General features: G+C 35.3%; 1 protein-coding gene across 2 annotated transcripts in view; it reads left to right on the top strand.

Annotated features, from left to right (window-relative positions):
- The window catches only part of LOC129976573 (ras and EF-hand domain-containing protein-like), a 108,033-nt gene that overhangs the window by 50,890 nt on the left and 39,422 nt on the right, over window positions 1-17,721 (top strand). For both annotated transcript variants that reach the window (XM_056090207.1, XM_056090206.1), the window contains exons 3-5: window positions 13,947-14,037; window positions 14,131-14,226; window positions 17,439-17,641. In XM_056090207.1, the coding sequence (XP_055946182.1) occupies window positions 13,947-14,037; window positions 14,131-14,226; window positions 17,439-17,641 (390 nt within the window). The remainder of the gene's footprint in view (window positions 1-13,946; window positions 14,038-14,130; window positions 14,227-17,438; window positions 17,642-17,721) is intronic.

Raw genomic sequence — 17,721 nt, 5'->3', positions numbered from 1 at the left:
GCATATAGTTTTTTTTTCAAAAGCTGCCATTAGGAAAATAACTGCCAGTCAAAATCAACTCTTATTATTTTCCTGACATTTCACCGAATTTTGCTTTTCTTCTTATACAGAAGTTTACCATTCAGTATTCATCTCAGAGCGAAGCTTTGATTTCCTGAGTATCTCTCCGGGCTTTAATTTGCTTCTGCTCTTTTTCATTATTAAAGAAGATATTACTTTTTAAATTCAGAGGACAATTTGTTCATTCTCAGTATTAAAATATGACCTGATAACATATTCATCTTTAGAAAAGAAATATAATTTTCTGAATAGTGTTCATCTTAATTTACATGGAAAGTAGATTTGAATTAGAAATAAAGGGCTTGAAAAAACGCAATAATAAATTAATTATTAATATTAATTATTAAATACCTGCAGTTTAATCATTTTCCACCTCCAAACCGTACGACGTTTCGTTATTTATAATAAATAATATATATATATATATTGTTACAAATTTTTTTCTTCTACAACAAATACCGCCACTCAATTGTAATTACTCAGCGCATTTAATTGCTATAGTTTAGCAGCTTTCTTGCTGTCTCATCCTCCAAGACCTCTACGTGTAGGCGACTCCGACTCTCACCACACACCGCCTCTCTTTATGATCCACACGACGACTTCCGATACACACGACTCGACTGACGATAAACACGACGACTTCTCACTATCCACACAACAACCACGTAGCTTGATGGTTGGGTTGACGGGGCGCCTAGCCCCGGCAGGGGCTTATCCCCGGTAAGGAGAGACTTCACAGTGCTTTGCTGTCTATACTTTGCCGTGGCCGTCTTCGACGAAATTTGGAGATGACGAGTGTCAGGACTCATTGTAAAGGCTCCAATACCACTCCTAGCTTGATGGTTGGGTTGACGGGGCGCCTAGCCCCGGCAGGGGCTTATCCCCGGTAAGGAGAGACTTCACAGTGCTTTGCTTTCTATACTTTGCCGTGGCCTTCTTCGACGAAATTTGGAGATGACGAGTGTCAGGACTCATTGTGATTGTCTGATATTAGGGTGAGGGTGGGGGGGGGTACGCTGCCGTTGGGCTTAGTAAGTTTTTACTGCTTGTGAGCTAGAATTGGCTATTGAGATACAGTATAATTTGAGTTTGAAAAAATAAAAGTTAGGAAGAAAAACTAAGGGGCTGAGATAAATTAAAGTAGTATATTACGGGGTCTTCTAGAGTTTGTAGATGGTTTATATTTAGGGATTTTAGCTATTGCTTCATTTTCATTCTTATCCATGTTTTTAAAGAAGTTAGTGGCTAGATTTTTAATGAATTTTTTAAGAGGGGGATAGTCTAGGCATAAGTACATATTTGTATTGGGCATGTAGTATTTCATATTGCAGAAATTTCTAATTAAGTTATTTTGCTGGCGTTCAATAAGTCTAAGATTAGTCTTGGCAGCATATCCCCACACAGGGCAGGCATAAGTTAATACTGGACGCAAGTAGGCAGAGTAAATAAGCATTTTATTTTGTCTACTCATTTTGGAGTTTCGAGAAATTAAGGGATAAAATTTACGAGTTAGTTCTCGAAACTTTTTAGCTGTGTAAATAAAGTGGGGTTTCCAAGTTAATTTACTATCTAGAATAACACCTAAATATTTGCATTCCTTAGACCACGGGACAGTTTGATTTTTAATTTTAACTGGGGAGAAATTCTTTTTACAGTTATTTTTATTAAAAACTATAGCTTCAGTTTTACTAGCATTTATTTCAATTTTCCATTCGACGAACCAGTCCTCAAGAGATTTAATATGTCGGTTTAAAGCTATGGTAATGAAATTTTGATTTTTGTTTCTAGCTAGTATTGCAGTGTCATCAGCGTACATGCACAACATAGTGTTAAATTGCTTGGGGATATCATTAATAAACAAGGAAAATAAAATTGGCCCTAGTTTAGATCCTTGAGGTACACCTGCAAGAATAGGTTTTACTTCCGAAAATTCATTGTTTATCTTGATTTTAAAGGATCTGTAACTGAGGTAAGAAATTATAATTTTGATAAGGTGTGGGGGTATGTTGTAATTAATTAGCTTGTATATAAGACCATCTTGCCAAACTCTGTCAAAAGCTTTCTGAATGTCAAGGAAAACCGCTGCAGTTTTTTGTTTATTTTCAAAACCTTCCTCAATGAATTCTACTGCTCTAATTAATTGGTGGGTTGTAGATAGGTTACGGCGAAATCCAAATTGTTCAGGTGTTAGTATATTATGTTCTTCTAGGTAATTATTTAATCTATTGAGAATTATCTGTTCAGCAATTTTGCTGACAGAAGAGAGTAGGGATATGGGTCTATAACTGCAGGGATCAGTTGGGTCTTTTCCTGGTTTTAATATGGGGATAACTGCAGCTGTTTTCCATGACATGGGAAAATATCCTAATTTGAGAATGCTATGAATTATATTAATTAAACATTTTAGGTAATTGTCCGGAAGTGTTTTTAACATTTTGTTGTTAATACTGTCAAGGCCAGGGGCTTTTTTGATATTAAGTTTTTTAATATGATCCTTTAATTCATCAGTTGAGGGAGGGGGAATATCAATAAACTTTTGTGGCAATGAGTCGAGAAAGCCATTGACTGTATTATTTACATTATGTTCTGTGATGAAATTGCTCAATTCATTAAGTTGAAATTGTTTCTCAAGGCTAGCCGCCAGGCAGTTTGCTTTTTCTTTATCAGTTATTGCAATACTAGCAGGGCCTTTAAGGGCCGGAATTTTTTGTTTTTTACTTTTAAAAGTTTTGACAAGTTTCCAGATTGATCCGTCTTCTGTGTTAACACTAATTAATTTGTGTATAAATTCATTGCTTTGGATTTTATTGTTAAGTTTTTCAATTTCCTTATTAATTTGGTTCATTAGTCTCTTGAAGACTGGGTCTCTGGTTTTTTGAAAATTTTTCCTGGCAAAGTTCCTGTCCCTGATTAGGTCTCTAATTTTAGGGTCAATAAAATTTTGACTATTTATAATGGGGGTGGAGGCTAGATTTTTTGCATTAATAATTTGCGATTCGAAGATGTTTACAAAATGGTCAAGTTTATCTGGGTTTGTAAATTCATCAATGTTTGGGGTTTCTGATTGACTGAGGGTTAATTTAAAATTATTCCAGTTTGTTTTAAATTTATTAAGATTATTGGGCAGGGAATATTTAAAGAAAAAATTTAATAAGATGGGATTATGGTCAGAGCTAAGTTCAGGTAAGGAGTGAATTTCATATGGGTACAGGAAGTCTTTAATTAAGGTGAGGTCTATTGTATTGGCTGACTGAGGCCCAAATCTAGTGGGGGTGGACGGTGCTATAATGTCTAATCCGGCCTGAAGGGCGAATGATTTTAGGGAATTACCTTTTGGGCAGTTACGCTTACAATCCCAGCTAACGTGGTGAGCGTTAAAGTCTCCGCAAATTATTTGATTAGGTCCTGTTTGCATCAGGTTTTCGATGTCGAAAATAAAATTGGAATTATCTGCACTAGGGGGGATATAAATAGAGATTAAGGTTATTGGATCTTGATTTTTAAAATTTAATTTTACCACGCTAGCTTCTACATGTTGTAGTAAAGGTGGGGGGACCTCACTGTGAGGTAAACCATTTTTAATTAAAATTGCAGTACCGCCGCCAGCCTGGTTAGCTCTGTAACTGTAATATGAGAAATAGTTTGCCAGGAAAATTTTTCTTTGTGGTCTAAGGTGGGTTTCTTGCAGTAGGATTACATCGGGGTTATACTTATTTACAAAATTACGAAGGTCAATTATTTTATTGTTAATGCCATTTGCGTTCCAATAGACTATGCGAAGGCTATTGCAGGAGAAAACTAGTTAGTGACAGGTAGACTTGGGTTATCGAATGCCTTCATGAGTATATCCAGTTTTTCCATAACAGTGTTTGCGGTTTTTAGTTTTTTAAGCTGTGAAAAGAGTAAAGGGTACTCGGTCGTTAGCTTTTTCAGTTCTTTCATTGCTTCTATAATGTCAGCGAAATCATTGCCTTCTAAAACGGTGTTGTTGGCTTGTTTGTGACCATAGGTTTGTGGCGCCAGCTTTGGTGGGCTTGTGTGGTAAGAGTGTAATGGAGGCGCTATCTCATGATGGCTTGTGTTTTTAAAAAGACCTGCAAAACTGACATTTGGCCTGATCAGAGCTTGATTTTTGTGAAAATAGTTGTCCCTATTTTTTCTCGCAGACTGAATTTTTGGGAAGGCCTCGCAGCCGCGGTAAGATGCTATGTGCCCTTGTTTGCCGCAATTGATGCAAGTTGGCGTTTCAATTTTTTCTTTTATTACGCAAGCATTAGTTTCGTGGCTTTCGCCACACTTCAGACATCTGGGCTTTATGTTGCAGTTATTCGCTGCATGGTGAAAAAAGTTGCAACGATAACATTGCGAGACTAGGTTGCGACCTCTGTAGGGCTCTACTGTGATACTAAGGTAATCCAGATGTTCTATTTTAAAGATTTCCTCGGCTTTTTCAGTTTTATTAAGTTCAACCATATAAAATGGAAGAGGTCTCTTAGTTCTTAGCTGGGTAAGTTGAACAACCCTAGTCACTGGGAAACCACTATCAACTAGGTTTTGAGCTATTATTTTTGTGTCGTATTCATGGGGGAGCCCTTTGATGACTGCTTTTAATGGTCTTTTGTTTTGGGGGGTTATGATATAATAATCATAACCCTGCTGCCTGCAGAAATTTTGAATGGCTTTGTGTTGATCAGCCGATTCTGGGAATATTTTTATGAATCCTTTATTCAGTTTGTTGACAGTTTTGCCGCAGGTTTTGGCAATTTGGGATAACATTTCATTAAAGTTATCTGCATATTTCAACATTATTGGTGGTATTTTATGTTCTGCAGTGTTGGGAGTTTCATTTTCAACTGGAATATTATTGAGGACTTGAAATTTATTGCTTATGTTAATTACATTTTTAGGGGGTTCCGGTTTATTTCTGGCAAGTTTCCTCTTTGTTGGAGAGACGAAATTATCATTACTCAGGTTCAGGGAGGGTTCCTTAGAGTGTTCACATTTTGAGTCCTGACAAGAACTAACGAGGTTCATCTTACCCAGAAGGGTCTCCATCTCCTGAATCGCTTGTTTTCTTCTAGACTCCATGGCTGCAAGATGCGGGTGAGCATAATCAATCTGCTCCCTCTTGGCATGCCTTGTGGCTTGGTTGATACCTTCAATTTCAAGTCTTAGGACTTTTACCGCATCGCGGATCATCAATCTTTCCTTGCAATGGATGCAAGTGTATTTCTCTTTAGTTTGAGGCAGATCACTATGATTGCCATCAATGATCATTTCTTCATTCGTCTCCGCGCATCTGCGCTTTCCACCTTCTTCGCAAACGCTACCGTTCATGACGGAAGCTAACACGAGAATGACTTCAAACAAAATCAAGTGAAAATCACAACAACAACGAACAACAACTCCTCTTCACAACAACACACCAATCAACAACCACGTAGCTTCTGAGTGCCCGTCTTTTATAGTTCCGGGAGGCGGGGCTAGAGTCTTCAGACCAATCAGAGCGTACCTGGCTGTATCTCGGTTGTTAGTGGATGGATCTTGAAAGTTCTCGAACTTTCCGGTACTATCCATTTAGTCGCCAAACTCGCCAAATTTATCGCCAAGCTGCCAAATGCTTGCCAAGTCTGTCGCCAAGCTCTAAGTTCATTGATCTCAGCACGTACAGGACCGATCGTACAACGGTCTTTCTTGCGATGACTCTATTCGTGCCGGGTAGCACAATATTATAGGTTCGTAACAATATATATATATATATATATATATATATATACACACAACGCCATGTACAACGCCAAAGAATAGTTGCTTTAGACGGGTTCATTGAACTCCAGAGCATTTGAACAATGAGGGTGGCACTGATAATAAATGCTGTGAGCTTGTGGTCTCTAACCCTTCTTCCCCTTCCCTCTTTCTCAAAGGATATCGTGAGGTGTGCTCGATAGGTGTGAGACAGATATTGACTCTTAGTGGCTATTTTTAGACAGGACAAATAAAAACAACAAAAAGAAAACATTCTTCAATTTCTATTACTTCCAGAGAAGACTTCGCTACCATGCCATGCATTGTAAATTTTACACCCCGTTCTCCACCATTGCTTTCAAATAAACGACTTCCATGCACTCCTGAAAGGCCGCGGTACTCAGGTGGTGGTAGGGTCTCGTCTTCGGAACCCGAGGCTACCAAGTTTGAGACCCGATTCCACCGAAGAACTGTCTTGTAAGCAGGTCTGGTGTACGTTAAGGTATCCGAACACGTTCGGAGCACTTTTTTAGAAAAACATGGTGTAAACATACTTTAACCATATTTCTAGGTTTAAGACTATTCAAAATTAGTAATAGGATGTCAATATTTGAAATAAACATTAAAACTTTTTCAAAATTGGCATTTAATAGCATAAATTTAAACAAATTTTTTAAAAACTTCAAATTGGTTACACCAAAAACTATTAATCTCATCCGAACAAAACTTATTCCAAAATAAACTACATAGTTTTCTCTAGAACTACAATCATATGGTTATAATAGTAAACAAAGATTTTAGAACCAATCGAAGAATTTATCATGAAATTTTTAGTAAATTTATGACGTTATTGCTCAAACATTAGGCTGTAAATCAAAAAATATTCACTCAATCTAAATTTTTTTAGTTCATTCCCTAGAAAATAGTATAAAGACAAAATCCACCAAATTTCATAGTAATATGATTATTATATTTTGAGTTATTTGATTTCAAGTGAGTAAAACATAAATAAAAATCAGTTTTGAGAAAAATGCATTTAAAGTATTCACCAACATGTTTTAATAATAAATTATGTGTGTACATAAAATTAACCACATTTATAATTTATACTTTCTTCCTCCTCAACTTTTAATAATTTTCCTTTTTTAATCGTTTTATTTTTTTTCCTGGCAATTTTTGTGTTTGGCAGTGAATGACGTCTAGATTCGTATATTCTGTCTTTTTCGAGTTCAGCAAATGCTCTAACTGCATTTGCACTAGGATACACTCCAATAACCTTAAGAACAATCAGTAATCCTATAAAACCTTCATTAAAAAGTATTACAGATTTGGACGCCCCTAATTTGAGGGTTCAGAGCTCAACAAAAGACATCTTGAAGTACAAATTTCCACAAAACACCGTTGAAACTTTCATTGGCATTTTGCATTTTGCAGTGCAAAACATGTTCCGTATTTAAAACTAAATTTGTGTTTATACAAATTGTTAACATGTTTTGAGCCCTTTAAATCGGTAGTTCCGGTTATTTCAATTCCCACTTACGGGAATTGAAAACCGGGCCCTTCTATTTTTGAAAGGGGTACCGATAGTTTCATTAATAGAGCTGCGATATAAATTTTTATTTTCTTGTATACGTAATATGGAAAAAGTATAAAAATCATTAAAATATTCAAACTCGATATTTCGCCGAATCCCCACGTTTTAGAGCTTCTTGAGTCCGAAAAACCCATTTTTAGAAAATGTCTGTCTGTGACAAAGATAATTAAGAAATCATTGAGTTTGACGTTTAAAATTGAGTATGCGATTGTTTAAAGCAAATGTTCAGATCTATCAAATATTGAGTAAAATCTGTTCAGAGGAAGTCTGTCTATCCGGCTGTTCGAATATGAATTAACACTATATTTACAAAACGAAGAGTGCCATATAGGTGAAATTCGGCGCACAGATTTAACATCTGTAGTGTAGGCATCACATTTTGAGCCATATACAATAATGGGTTGACTGCCTGTCGATCTGCTCTTTCAAAAACCTATAAACACTATAACTTAAAAACACAGTAACTTTAAAATAAAGGAAATTTGGTAGGTGATTTTTCTGGTTACAAGTGTAGTTCTTTGCAAAATTTTTGTTTCAATCGGTATGAAAAAAACATGTCTAAAGCAAAAATTTAATTTTTGGATGCTATTAACAGCATGAGAGAGATGAATCGCCAAATAACTCGCTAAAGATCATACGATAAATTCAATAAAAATGCTAAATTCACGTCAAAAATTAATATTTCCTAACTGTTGTATCCTAATGCCATGTAAAGAGCGTTCTGGCATGACAAGTCTGTTAGAGAGTATGCGAGAAAGTTTTGGTGAGACCACTACCACTGATTTCATCATATTACATATTGTCCTTGTTACAAATGAAACCGTATGAAAAGAATAAAAATCAAATTGTCGCTGACAAAGATATTTTTTTCCTGACTTCCTTTCTGCTATTGCTCTGGACGGCACAGATATTCTCTCACACAAAGAAGATGAAACTTCCGTCAAAGCAGTTTTTACGACTCTAAAGGTTGGCAGAATTCTATTATACTGAGATATTTCAAAAATTTATATTCTGTTCTTTCTTTTGAATCTTTCATGTGATTTTTTTAAATATAATTTTCCTGTTATATAGGAAAGGATTATTATAGGTAATATATTTGTCCAACTAAAATACCTGCAAGATATTGTGGTGAAAAGCTTATAAGCCAGATAACAGCCACGAAACACGGGCAATTGCTTTTGTCTTGTAGTCTTTTCACTCAGCTGCGAACCACAATATCCCAGGTTCTATCCTCGCTCGCTACAATCCGCTACATTAGTGACCTCGGACGATGAACCTTCAACCTACGCATAGCTGTTGTGGCGCCATCTACCCACAGCAACCCAAAGTCGTCAGACTCACTTGACGCAGCAACACAAAGTCGTCAGGTTCACTTGGCGCAATTGCATCAGCATCAGCAACAGCAACCACTCACACACACACGCTCGCGAACTCAAATGGGTATTGGCGCATTAGACTCAACAGCTAATACATTACCATTCAACAGCCATATCGTTCGTCTCACCTCCGACTCACTGGAGGGAGAGTACTGTGGTGGAAAGCTTATAAACCAGATAACAGCCTCGAAACTTGGGCAGTTGCTTCTGTCTTGTGGTCTTGTTATTCAGCTGCGAACCAGAAGGTCCCAGGTTCTATCCTCACTCACTACAATCCTCAACAATATTATTGTTGTTAAATAGATATAATTCTACTTTAATGACATTAAACAAGAAGGAGAAGCTCTCATTGCATTTTACGTCAATACTCAGAAAGAAAGCTTGAATGAGGTGAAATACGACTGTTTTAATACACTAATAGGTCATATAAATGTTGCTATTGTTTCCTTCCAGCTACATCGACATTTCCATTACGCAGCCCACCAGATGCAAACATGATAGAGATTTAATTTGATTCCATCGGCATAGAAGTGGAAGTCAGCATACATATCGTTGAGGTTTGTGCACACAAATAAGAAGAAAAAAATAAGAACAACTAATATGAAGTTTCTATTTATCAGTAATTGCAAATAAAGCCATGGAAGAAGTGCCTGCGGGTGAAAGATAATTTATGTTATACTAGAATTTGAGAGAATATCTGAGACCCAAACTGTTCTAATATCGAAGTAATGTTGTCGTTTCTAATGGTTCTTGTCAAGACAAGTCCACTGACTTTAAGAAGTCATTTGTGGTTTAAGCCCAGGGTATGTCTCTTATTTTTTCAGTAGCGCCAACTAGGGCCAAGAGTACGACTTAGCTACACACACGTCACAACCCTTTTTACGAGGCGGACTTCATTCATGCATTTCATTCATTCATCCACAGATTGTAATTTAGACCTGATTCAGAGAACGATCACCCCTGATCCAGTACCCCCAGTGCTATTACTCTTGACATGGAGGACTTTGTAACCACGACAGATTATACGCGCGTCAGTCACCACACACACGGAGAGTCTTCGGTAGGCGTGGTTCAAACTCGCAACCCAAGAGGCGCGAATCCAACGCCCTACTAACCAGGCTATACCGACTCCTTCGAAGTAATGTACATTGTCGGACAAATAATTAATATTACACAACGAGAACAATAACAATAAATTATTTGAAATCATTTATCTATACTTATAATAAAGCTCAATGTGTGTGTGTTGGCGCTCTACAGGCAAGGTCATTTGACATACAGCTATCAAATTTGGTACATGTATACCTTAGAGGTCGGGAATGTGCACCTGGGGTCCCTTTTTTTGAAATTTTAATTACAATTTTAATTATTAATTAAAAACTAACTTTCCCACCAAAAAAATCTTCCATTTTCCCCACCGCCAACTTTTCCGCCAAAAAAATCTTCCATTTTCCCCACCGCCAACTTTTCCGCCAAAAAAATCTTCCATTTTCCCCACCGCCAAATGAGTAAGGCTTCAGCATTTTTTTTTCTCCCAACAGTAATGAGGCTAGGGTTAAATGTTTTTCGGCGGATTATTTCAAACGATTCTGTTTATTTTCTTAATGTTTTATGCATTTAAAATCAAACATTGTTAATTAATCCATGTTTCAGATTCATTCTGAAGTACTTTTGAATTAAAATAACACAGAATAAAGGAAATTAAAAATGTATAATCTGCATAGCGTTAACCCAACTGGCGTAGAAAAATTCACGCATTTGCATTACCGTAATTGGCGAAGAAAATTCACGCCTGCGGATTGTGTTCCGATTGTTGCCATGACAACCATTATCAACGGACGATTTAAATTATTTTTAGGTTCGTTGCATGCTTTTGTAAGTAAATTGTATTTATGTTAGTTATATATTTTTTGTATATGCTTATAGTTTTAAGTACATCGTTTTTTAAGTAGTTTTTTAAAACCTGTTTTCGACCAATTATTTTAAACGATTCATTTTATTTTTTGAGTGTTTGATGCATTTAAAATTAAACATTGTTAATGAATCGATCTGTTCCTGATGAATCTGAGAAAATTTTGTCGACAAATTCTTGAGATATTACATAAATTAAGAAAGATATTCTTATTATAGTGCCCAGAAAATTTAAACGTTCAGTGACTCTGTTATCAGTAATCATATTATAAAAAAATGCTTTGTTTCAGTAAAAATATATTATTATATTAATTGTAGATTAATTCTTTCCACTTTAATTTAAAGCATAAATTCTACGGGAGCTAACAGAAAATTAGAGAGATACATATTACGTTATGACTGAAGGCCTTTATAATATTATGAGTGAATTATATGACTATCAAAATTTGAAGTTTTAAAATATTTTGATGAAGAATCTATTAAAGTAGGAATTGCGTAAAATATTTAATTATTAAAATTTAAACGCACATTAAGATTGGCGAACCAGCTGGTCGCCAAAGGCGGCTATTATAGAATAATTTTGATGACTACAATGTTTTTAAAGAAATATATTGTATTTAGGATCAATATCAACTTTTTCACACTTAACGGCATTTGTAAATTCTGTATTTAAAAGACTACATTCCAAATTTTACGTTTACAGAAGATTCTGTGTTGCTTAGTGTTTAAAAACGATTGCACCTTGTTTGGTGTTTTTATACCGAAATGGAATTCAAGAGAAAATCTTTTTTAAAAGTCTAAGTCATTTAGGTTTATCAGAGCATCACTGTTAAAAGAAATGACAAAACAGTACGATATTTTGAATATTTAATGAAGCTGCGCTTCTTTTTTTACATGTCAAATTGCACAGTTCAATTAAATCTGTATTTGACACACTTAATAAGCACAAAACATATCAAAGAAAAAATTTCATATTTTATTCGCAATTTTTATATAAAATATATTATTATAGGGAAACTATGACAGATACAAGATTTAATTTAAGGCAATAAGGCATAAAACAGTTAATTACCTGCATTTACAAAAGAATCATAGTTGAAACTTTATAACCAAAGTACAACCATTATACGTCGGAGTCATGCCCTAGGGGTAGCGCGTCTTCCCCGTGATCTGGGGTCCTGTATTCGAGTCCTGGTTCGGACATGGTTGGTCATTACTCTGTGTTCTATCTGTGAGGTGTGTGAAAGGCCCCCCCCCATGTAAAAAGGGGTTGTGCAAGTGAGTGTCATCTACATGTGAGCTAGAAATCAGATTTCTGCCCTCGGGTAATCAAGGGCCTTTACTCTCAGAATCTACTTCACAAAACTTGGCTTAAAATCGCTGTTTATTTTTAGTTGGCTTGTCTATAGAAAATCCATAAGTAGCAACAACCACTTTATAGTATGACTTTTTCGAACTTTCAGGTGTGGGGTAGTAAGGGAATCTTCCTGTCTCAGAGGGGAACATTTTGATTTCAGTTTTTGAATGTCAAAGAAGTATTTGACTAAAGTTATTTTTTTCTTCTACTATTTACTATTTTTCAGTTTAATGGTGACGAACTACACGTTGGTTTGAATTACAAAAGATCCACTTTTAATTGAATTTCAGACTGCAATTTGCCCATCTTATATTGATTAAAACATTTTATCTTTTCTGTATATTTACAATAAATTTAAAGTATTCAGAATTCTAATGAGGAGACGCAAAAACAAATTTCTCAAGGAATACATCGTAAAACAGTCACCATTACTTTTACAGTCATAAAACTTTAGTCTTAAGTAATGTTTCTGTTTTCATGTCACGATACGATGACTTCTTTGTTGTCTTAATACTCATGCATATCAGTCCTTATCTGTTCGCCTCAAAAAGGTGCTGTCGGGGCGCATCTGCTTGCAAATCATAAAATGCTTCTTTAAAATAAGGTCAATTTCTTTAATTGAACGTCTTCTCCAAGAAAAACTTAAATTTCAGGAGCAATTTTTTACATCAAAAATCTGAAAAATATTTTCAGTTTTTAATCCTTAAATGCATTAATTTTTATTTTTAATAACATAAGAATAAGAATTTATTACAACATAAGAATTTATTTTTTTTAATTCTCAAGGAAAAAAAAAACATTTTTACATATTTTTTACATAATTTTGAATAAACACTTCTTCAATTCTACAAATCTATTTCAAACATAAATAATAGTATCAGTATATTACAAAACCTGCAAATTTATTAAACAATTATTATTAATATTTAAACGCAATGGAATATTGTGTGACCACTATGTATTAATCATACATAGTGGAATTTCGCACTTCAATCTGTTTGAAAATATAGGCTAGAGATCAATGCCATCTTTTCGTACATCCATGCATGAGATGTTCCTCTAGATTTGATGAATTTATGTTGAAACGGTTTGCATACTGATGTATTTTCACATCACAAAAAAAACTACATATTTTCTTCTACAAATTTATCAGTATGTGCAAAAATCTAAATATTATTCGTTACTCTTTTCTTTCGTTACTCTTATCTATCCGGGCCGCGGTGGCCTGGTGGTAAGGTCTCAGCTTCGGAGTCGGAGGGTTTCAGGTTCGAGCCCCGATTCCACCAAAGAACCGTCGTGTAAGAGGGTCTGTTGCACGTTAAGTCTGTCCTAACCAAACGTCCTCCTGCTGGTGTGGTGTGGAGAGGGGGTGCCAGCTTAGGTATCGTCCTCGTCATCTGACCGCGGTTCAAAATGACGACGTCCGTCCCAAAATAACCCTAGTGTTGCTTCAAACGGGACGTTAAAATAACTAAACTAAGCTAAACTAAACCTTATATCTATCCAAAATCTTGTTGTTTATATTTCTTGTATCTGTCCTGAACGTGTTTTATTAATTTTATATAAACAATTGCTGTTCATAACACCTACAGAAACGAAATTGTACTCAGATAGCTCGTCATCAATAAAAACTGTAGCAGATAAAGAATCAAAAAGATTCTAGTTGTGTTCGGAAACGATAAAAATGTTTTGGTATAGTTAAAATTTAAAAAAATGAACATTGTACAAAGGTTTCTACATAAAGAGCTATGAGGTTTTAAAGATACGATGCAGATCGACATCGCTATGCATTTAATGGTAAAAACGTTTTACTTTCTCATCAAGAAAATTGGCACATATTTAAAAAAAAAACTAATTTGGATGTTTGACACAGACTAAAAATATTATTTTCGTCTATATTCAGAGAGAAAATAGAACACGAGAAACACCTGAAAAGAATGGAGGAGGAGCTCGACAACCAAGTGAAGGAGGCAGAATTGAAAATGCGATTAAAGGTATGTCTGGCTTTACTGTTCTCGAAGGTTATGACTTTATAGAACTGAATGGCACATGTTATGTTGACTGACAGAATCTCTGTTTCATGAAAGGCCCAAGAAGAAGTTGAAGAAGAAAGAAAGACCTTGCAAAGCAGAATGGATTCGGAATTTGACAAGTTGCAATCGCATCTGCAACTCATGGAAAAAGTAAGTGTACTGTGTCATAAACTGATCATTTCACCTGCGCGAGCACAGTTTAGTCAAACCCAAATAGGTGGGGCGCCTCAGTTTTCCTGCTGTCAATGAAGTGTTCTTACAAGGTGGCGTAGTTTCGACAAGAACTGGTTGCGATGAAATTTAATTATAAGAATTTTCAAGAAAGAATTGGTTCTTGTATGGAGTGGTTGCTAGTATGCTTTTCGGTATCCATTTTAGCGTTATTTTTCTGTCGGTGCTTTTTTTAATATATTGAACTTTCAAGAACTTTTAGGATCTCTTTTTTTTATTACAAGTGGAATATTTCTTATATTGGTAAGTGATCATTCTTTAATCTATATTATTAACTAGTTTGGTTAATTATTTTCGAAAAAATTCGCGCGATTAGAAATTTTAGAAAGAAAGATTTCATGCGTGTAGCTCATCGTAGCTATGTAAACCCGAAACAGAAATAATTTCGAAGAAACTTTAATTCTCCAGATTGGAAACAAAATTAGAAATTCTAGATACTTTTACAGACAGGAAGTTTATGTAGATATTGTCGATTGTTGCTCTAAGCCTTTTCCTAGAGCTGGACACAGCAGTATCATATGTTGGCAACTGTAGTAACCCGTTGCGAATCTTCGGATTATAAACAACTGAAAAGCCAATTGATTTCAACAATCAATTCTTTGCATTAGGCAGAAAAGTCAATTATCACGTATGATTTCCATAAGTTGAATTCAGAGATGATAATACTTTGCGTATAAATATTTATATCTCATAGGTGTGTTTACCATCTGTGGAGTCATTTTAGTATTGCATGCTTCAATGACTAATTTTATAAGACCGTGACTTGAAATATTTTTTACCGCAGTAAGTGGAAATCAAAGGTAATTGGTAGATAAAGTATTAGTCATTATCTCCAATACAAAGTATTTATTAAGCTAAAGTATTGATTATTAAGCTTTATTAGCATACTTGCTATGTCATTACTACCACTTTACATTTCTTGAACAATATGGTTAAATTATTAAGGGATTGCTTTGAACTGTTCACGATCGATGTATTCCACTTTCGGAACAACTTTTTTGGATTTTTCGTCAACCGTAATACGGGGCTTTCTGTTCAAACAAAACAGTAACATATGCAGTTAAACAATTGCATCCATTGCAAATTACTATAATTTCTTTATGAGTAAAGATAGGAAGAAAATATTTGGACACATTGCCTATTGAAATACGTTTAAATACGCAACAATTGCCCAATGTCATATCCTTTGATCATATTGGACTAAATTTCCGGATTAGACCAATTTACTTCTATTTTATGTGCCTCCTACCATAGGCCATTAGAACTCAACCATGATTATGCTATCACAAACGTTTCGATCATTCAAGTTAATCATATGCCTCAATTATGCTTACTCAATTTCTCAATTATGCTTACTACTATGAAATGCATTCTTTATGAGTATATTCAATTCATTCTGAGTTAAACGCAGAGCATACTTTAAGACAGAGTCTACAACATATTCTATTGAAGGGAACGATGAGATACATAGGACGTAGTTTCAGAACGTAGTTCGGATTGTATAACCTCATGTAGAACATGCATTTGGTTATCGCTCCCCTTATTGTCTGTAATGATGTTTTTCATTATTTGATGTGAAATGGTCTACTCACGTGGAACAATTATTATTTACTCAAACGAAATTTAAACTTTCTTTATTCGGCATTGCATTCAAAACGTTTCTTCCTAGCTTTATTTATTTTGAAGTACAACAGTTTGTAATTAGTTCAATTGTTTTGAACAACTGTGAGTTTCTGTAATCCTGATGGCATTTGTTCACAATTTAAATACTTCTTGATACTTCTTAAATACTACCTGATTTATTTCCCTATGAATACGAAAGGCCCAACAGTATTGCTATGATGTCCTCACAATATTGTTCGGCATTCAAAATATCGGAGAGCATCGTGTAGATATTGGGAAATATATGCTAATCGGGTTCTTCCTTATAAATATTTTTACTTTCACGTATATGTAGTATAAAGAAAGTATAGTAATCAGCAAAAAATTCGAACTCGACATTTTGACGAATCTCCTCATTATAGGCCTATCTGAGTTCGAAAAACACATTTATGGAAAATGTCCATCTGTCTGTCTACGACAAAAGTAACTCGAAAACCCTTTGAGTTAGACGGATGAAATTCGGTCTTCAGATCAGATTGTAGATTTCTATCAAATTTTGAATTAATTCTGTTCAGAGGAAGTCCGTCTGTCCGGCTGTTTGAATATAAGTTAACACGATAACTACAAATCGAAGAGAACTAGATAGATAAGATTCGGTACATTGATTTAATATTTTTACTATAGACGCCTACAAAATTTTCAGCGAAATCCGACAAGGGTTTCACCGTCTGTCGGTCTGTATAAACACAGTAAGTGAAGGTATAAACACAGTAAGTGAAAAACGCAATGAGTTAAATGTATCAAATTTGATTTGGGATTTTTTGACTACAAGTGCCATTTTGTATCAAATTTTAGTTTGGGTGAGAAAAGCTTGCCTAAAAACAAATCCGATTTTTGGATATTTTTAACCTTATGCCTGTGATTAAAGGCCAAATAACTTGCCAAGAATCACTCAATAGATTCGGTAAAAATGCTAAATTCACGCCAAAACGTTAATATTTTATAACTGTTGTATGCCACTGTTGTTTTAGGCCTTCTCCGGCATGACAAATTTATTAGAATGTATGTCAGATAGTTTTGGCGACACCAGCCGCTGGTTAATAATGAGCTTCACCTATTGGAAAACATATTATTTCATATATTTAAAATATAAGATTTGTAGTGAATAGCTTATAAACCAGTTAACAACTACGCTGCATGAGCAATTGCTTTTGTATCATGGTTATGTTACTGGACTGCGAACCACAAGGTCCCAGGTTCTATCCTCGCGCATCACATCACAATCTCCACAGATTATTTAATTTTAATATACACCGAGACAATTTTATTACAATATCTAAATGACCTGTGGAGATTCTACACGAAAGGACTACTTCGTCAAGTATTATTTAAAAAAGCGTATATTAATAAATTCGCATTAAAATTTGTAATTAAAAATGCGTATAATTACCATCATTCCTAGTTAGGGATTACTTGTGTATAAGATTTCTTAATTTCTTCCCATACTAATGAGTGTTGTCCCGATGCAGGTCTATTCTTGGTTGAGGACACAGCCCACCGAACAGCGAGACGTGCGACTGGACGAAGTGCGAACGAAGCTCGACGAGGCTGTCCACGATAATCGGCAGCTGCGCATGTCCCTCTTGGACACACAGACGAGCATTGCGCTCATGCGAAGCGAGCTGTTGCAGTTGAGAACCATGTATGAAGAGAAGTGCCGAGAACTCAGCAGGTCAGTGGATAGCTCATGTTATACTACAGACTACTCATACCTGGGGGGCACCTGGGAGATGGAGATGAGAAGCTTCCAGT

The sequence above is a fragment of the Argiope bruennichi genome, chromosome 7, assembly GCF_947563725.1.
Source record: "Argiope bruennichi chromosome 7, qqArgBrue1.1, whole genome shotgun sequence".
NCBI classification, from domain to species: Eukaryota; Metazoa; Arthropoda; class Arachnida; order Araneae; family Araneidae; genus Argiope; species Argiope bruennichi.
This window is presented reverse-complemented; position numbering and strand designations above follow the sequence as displayed.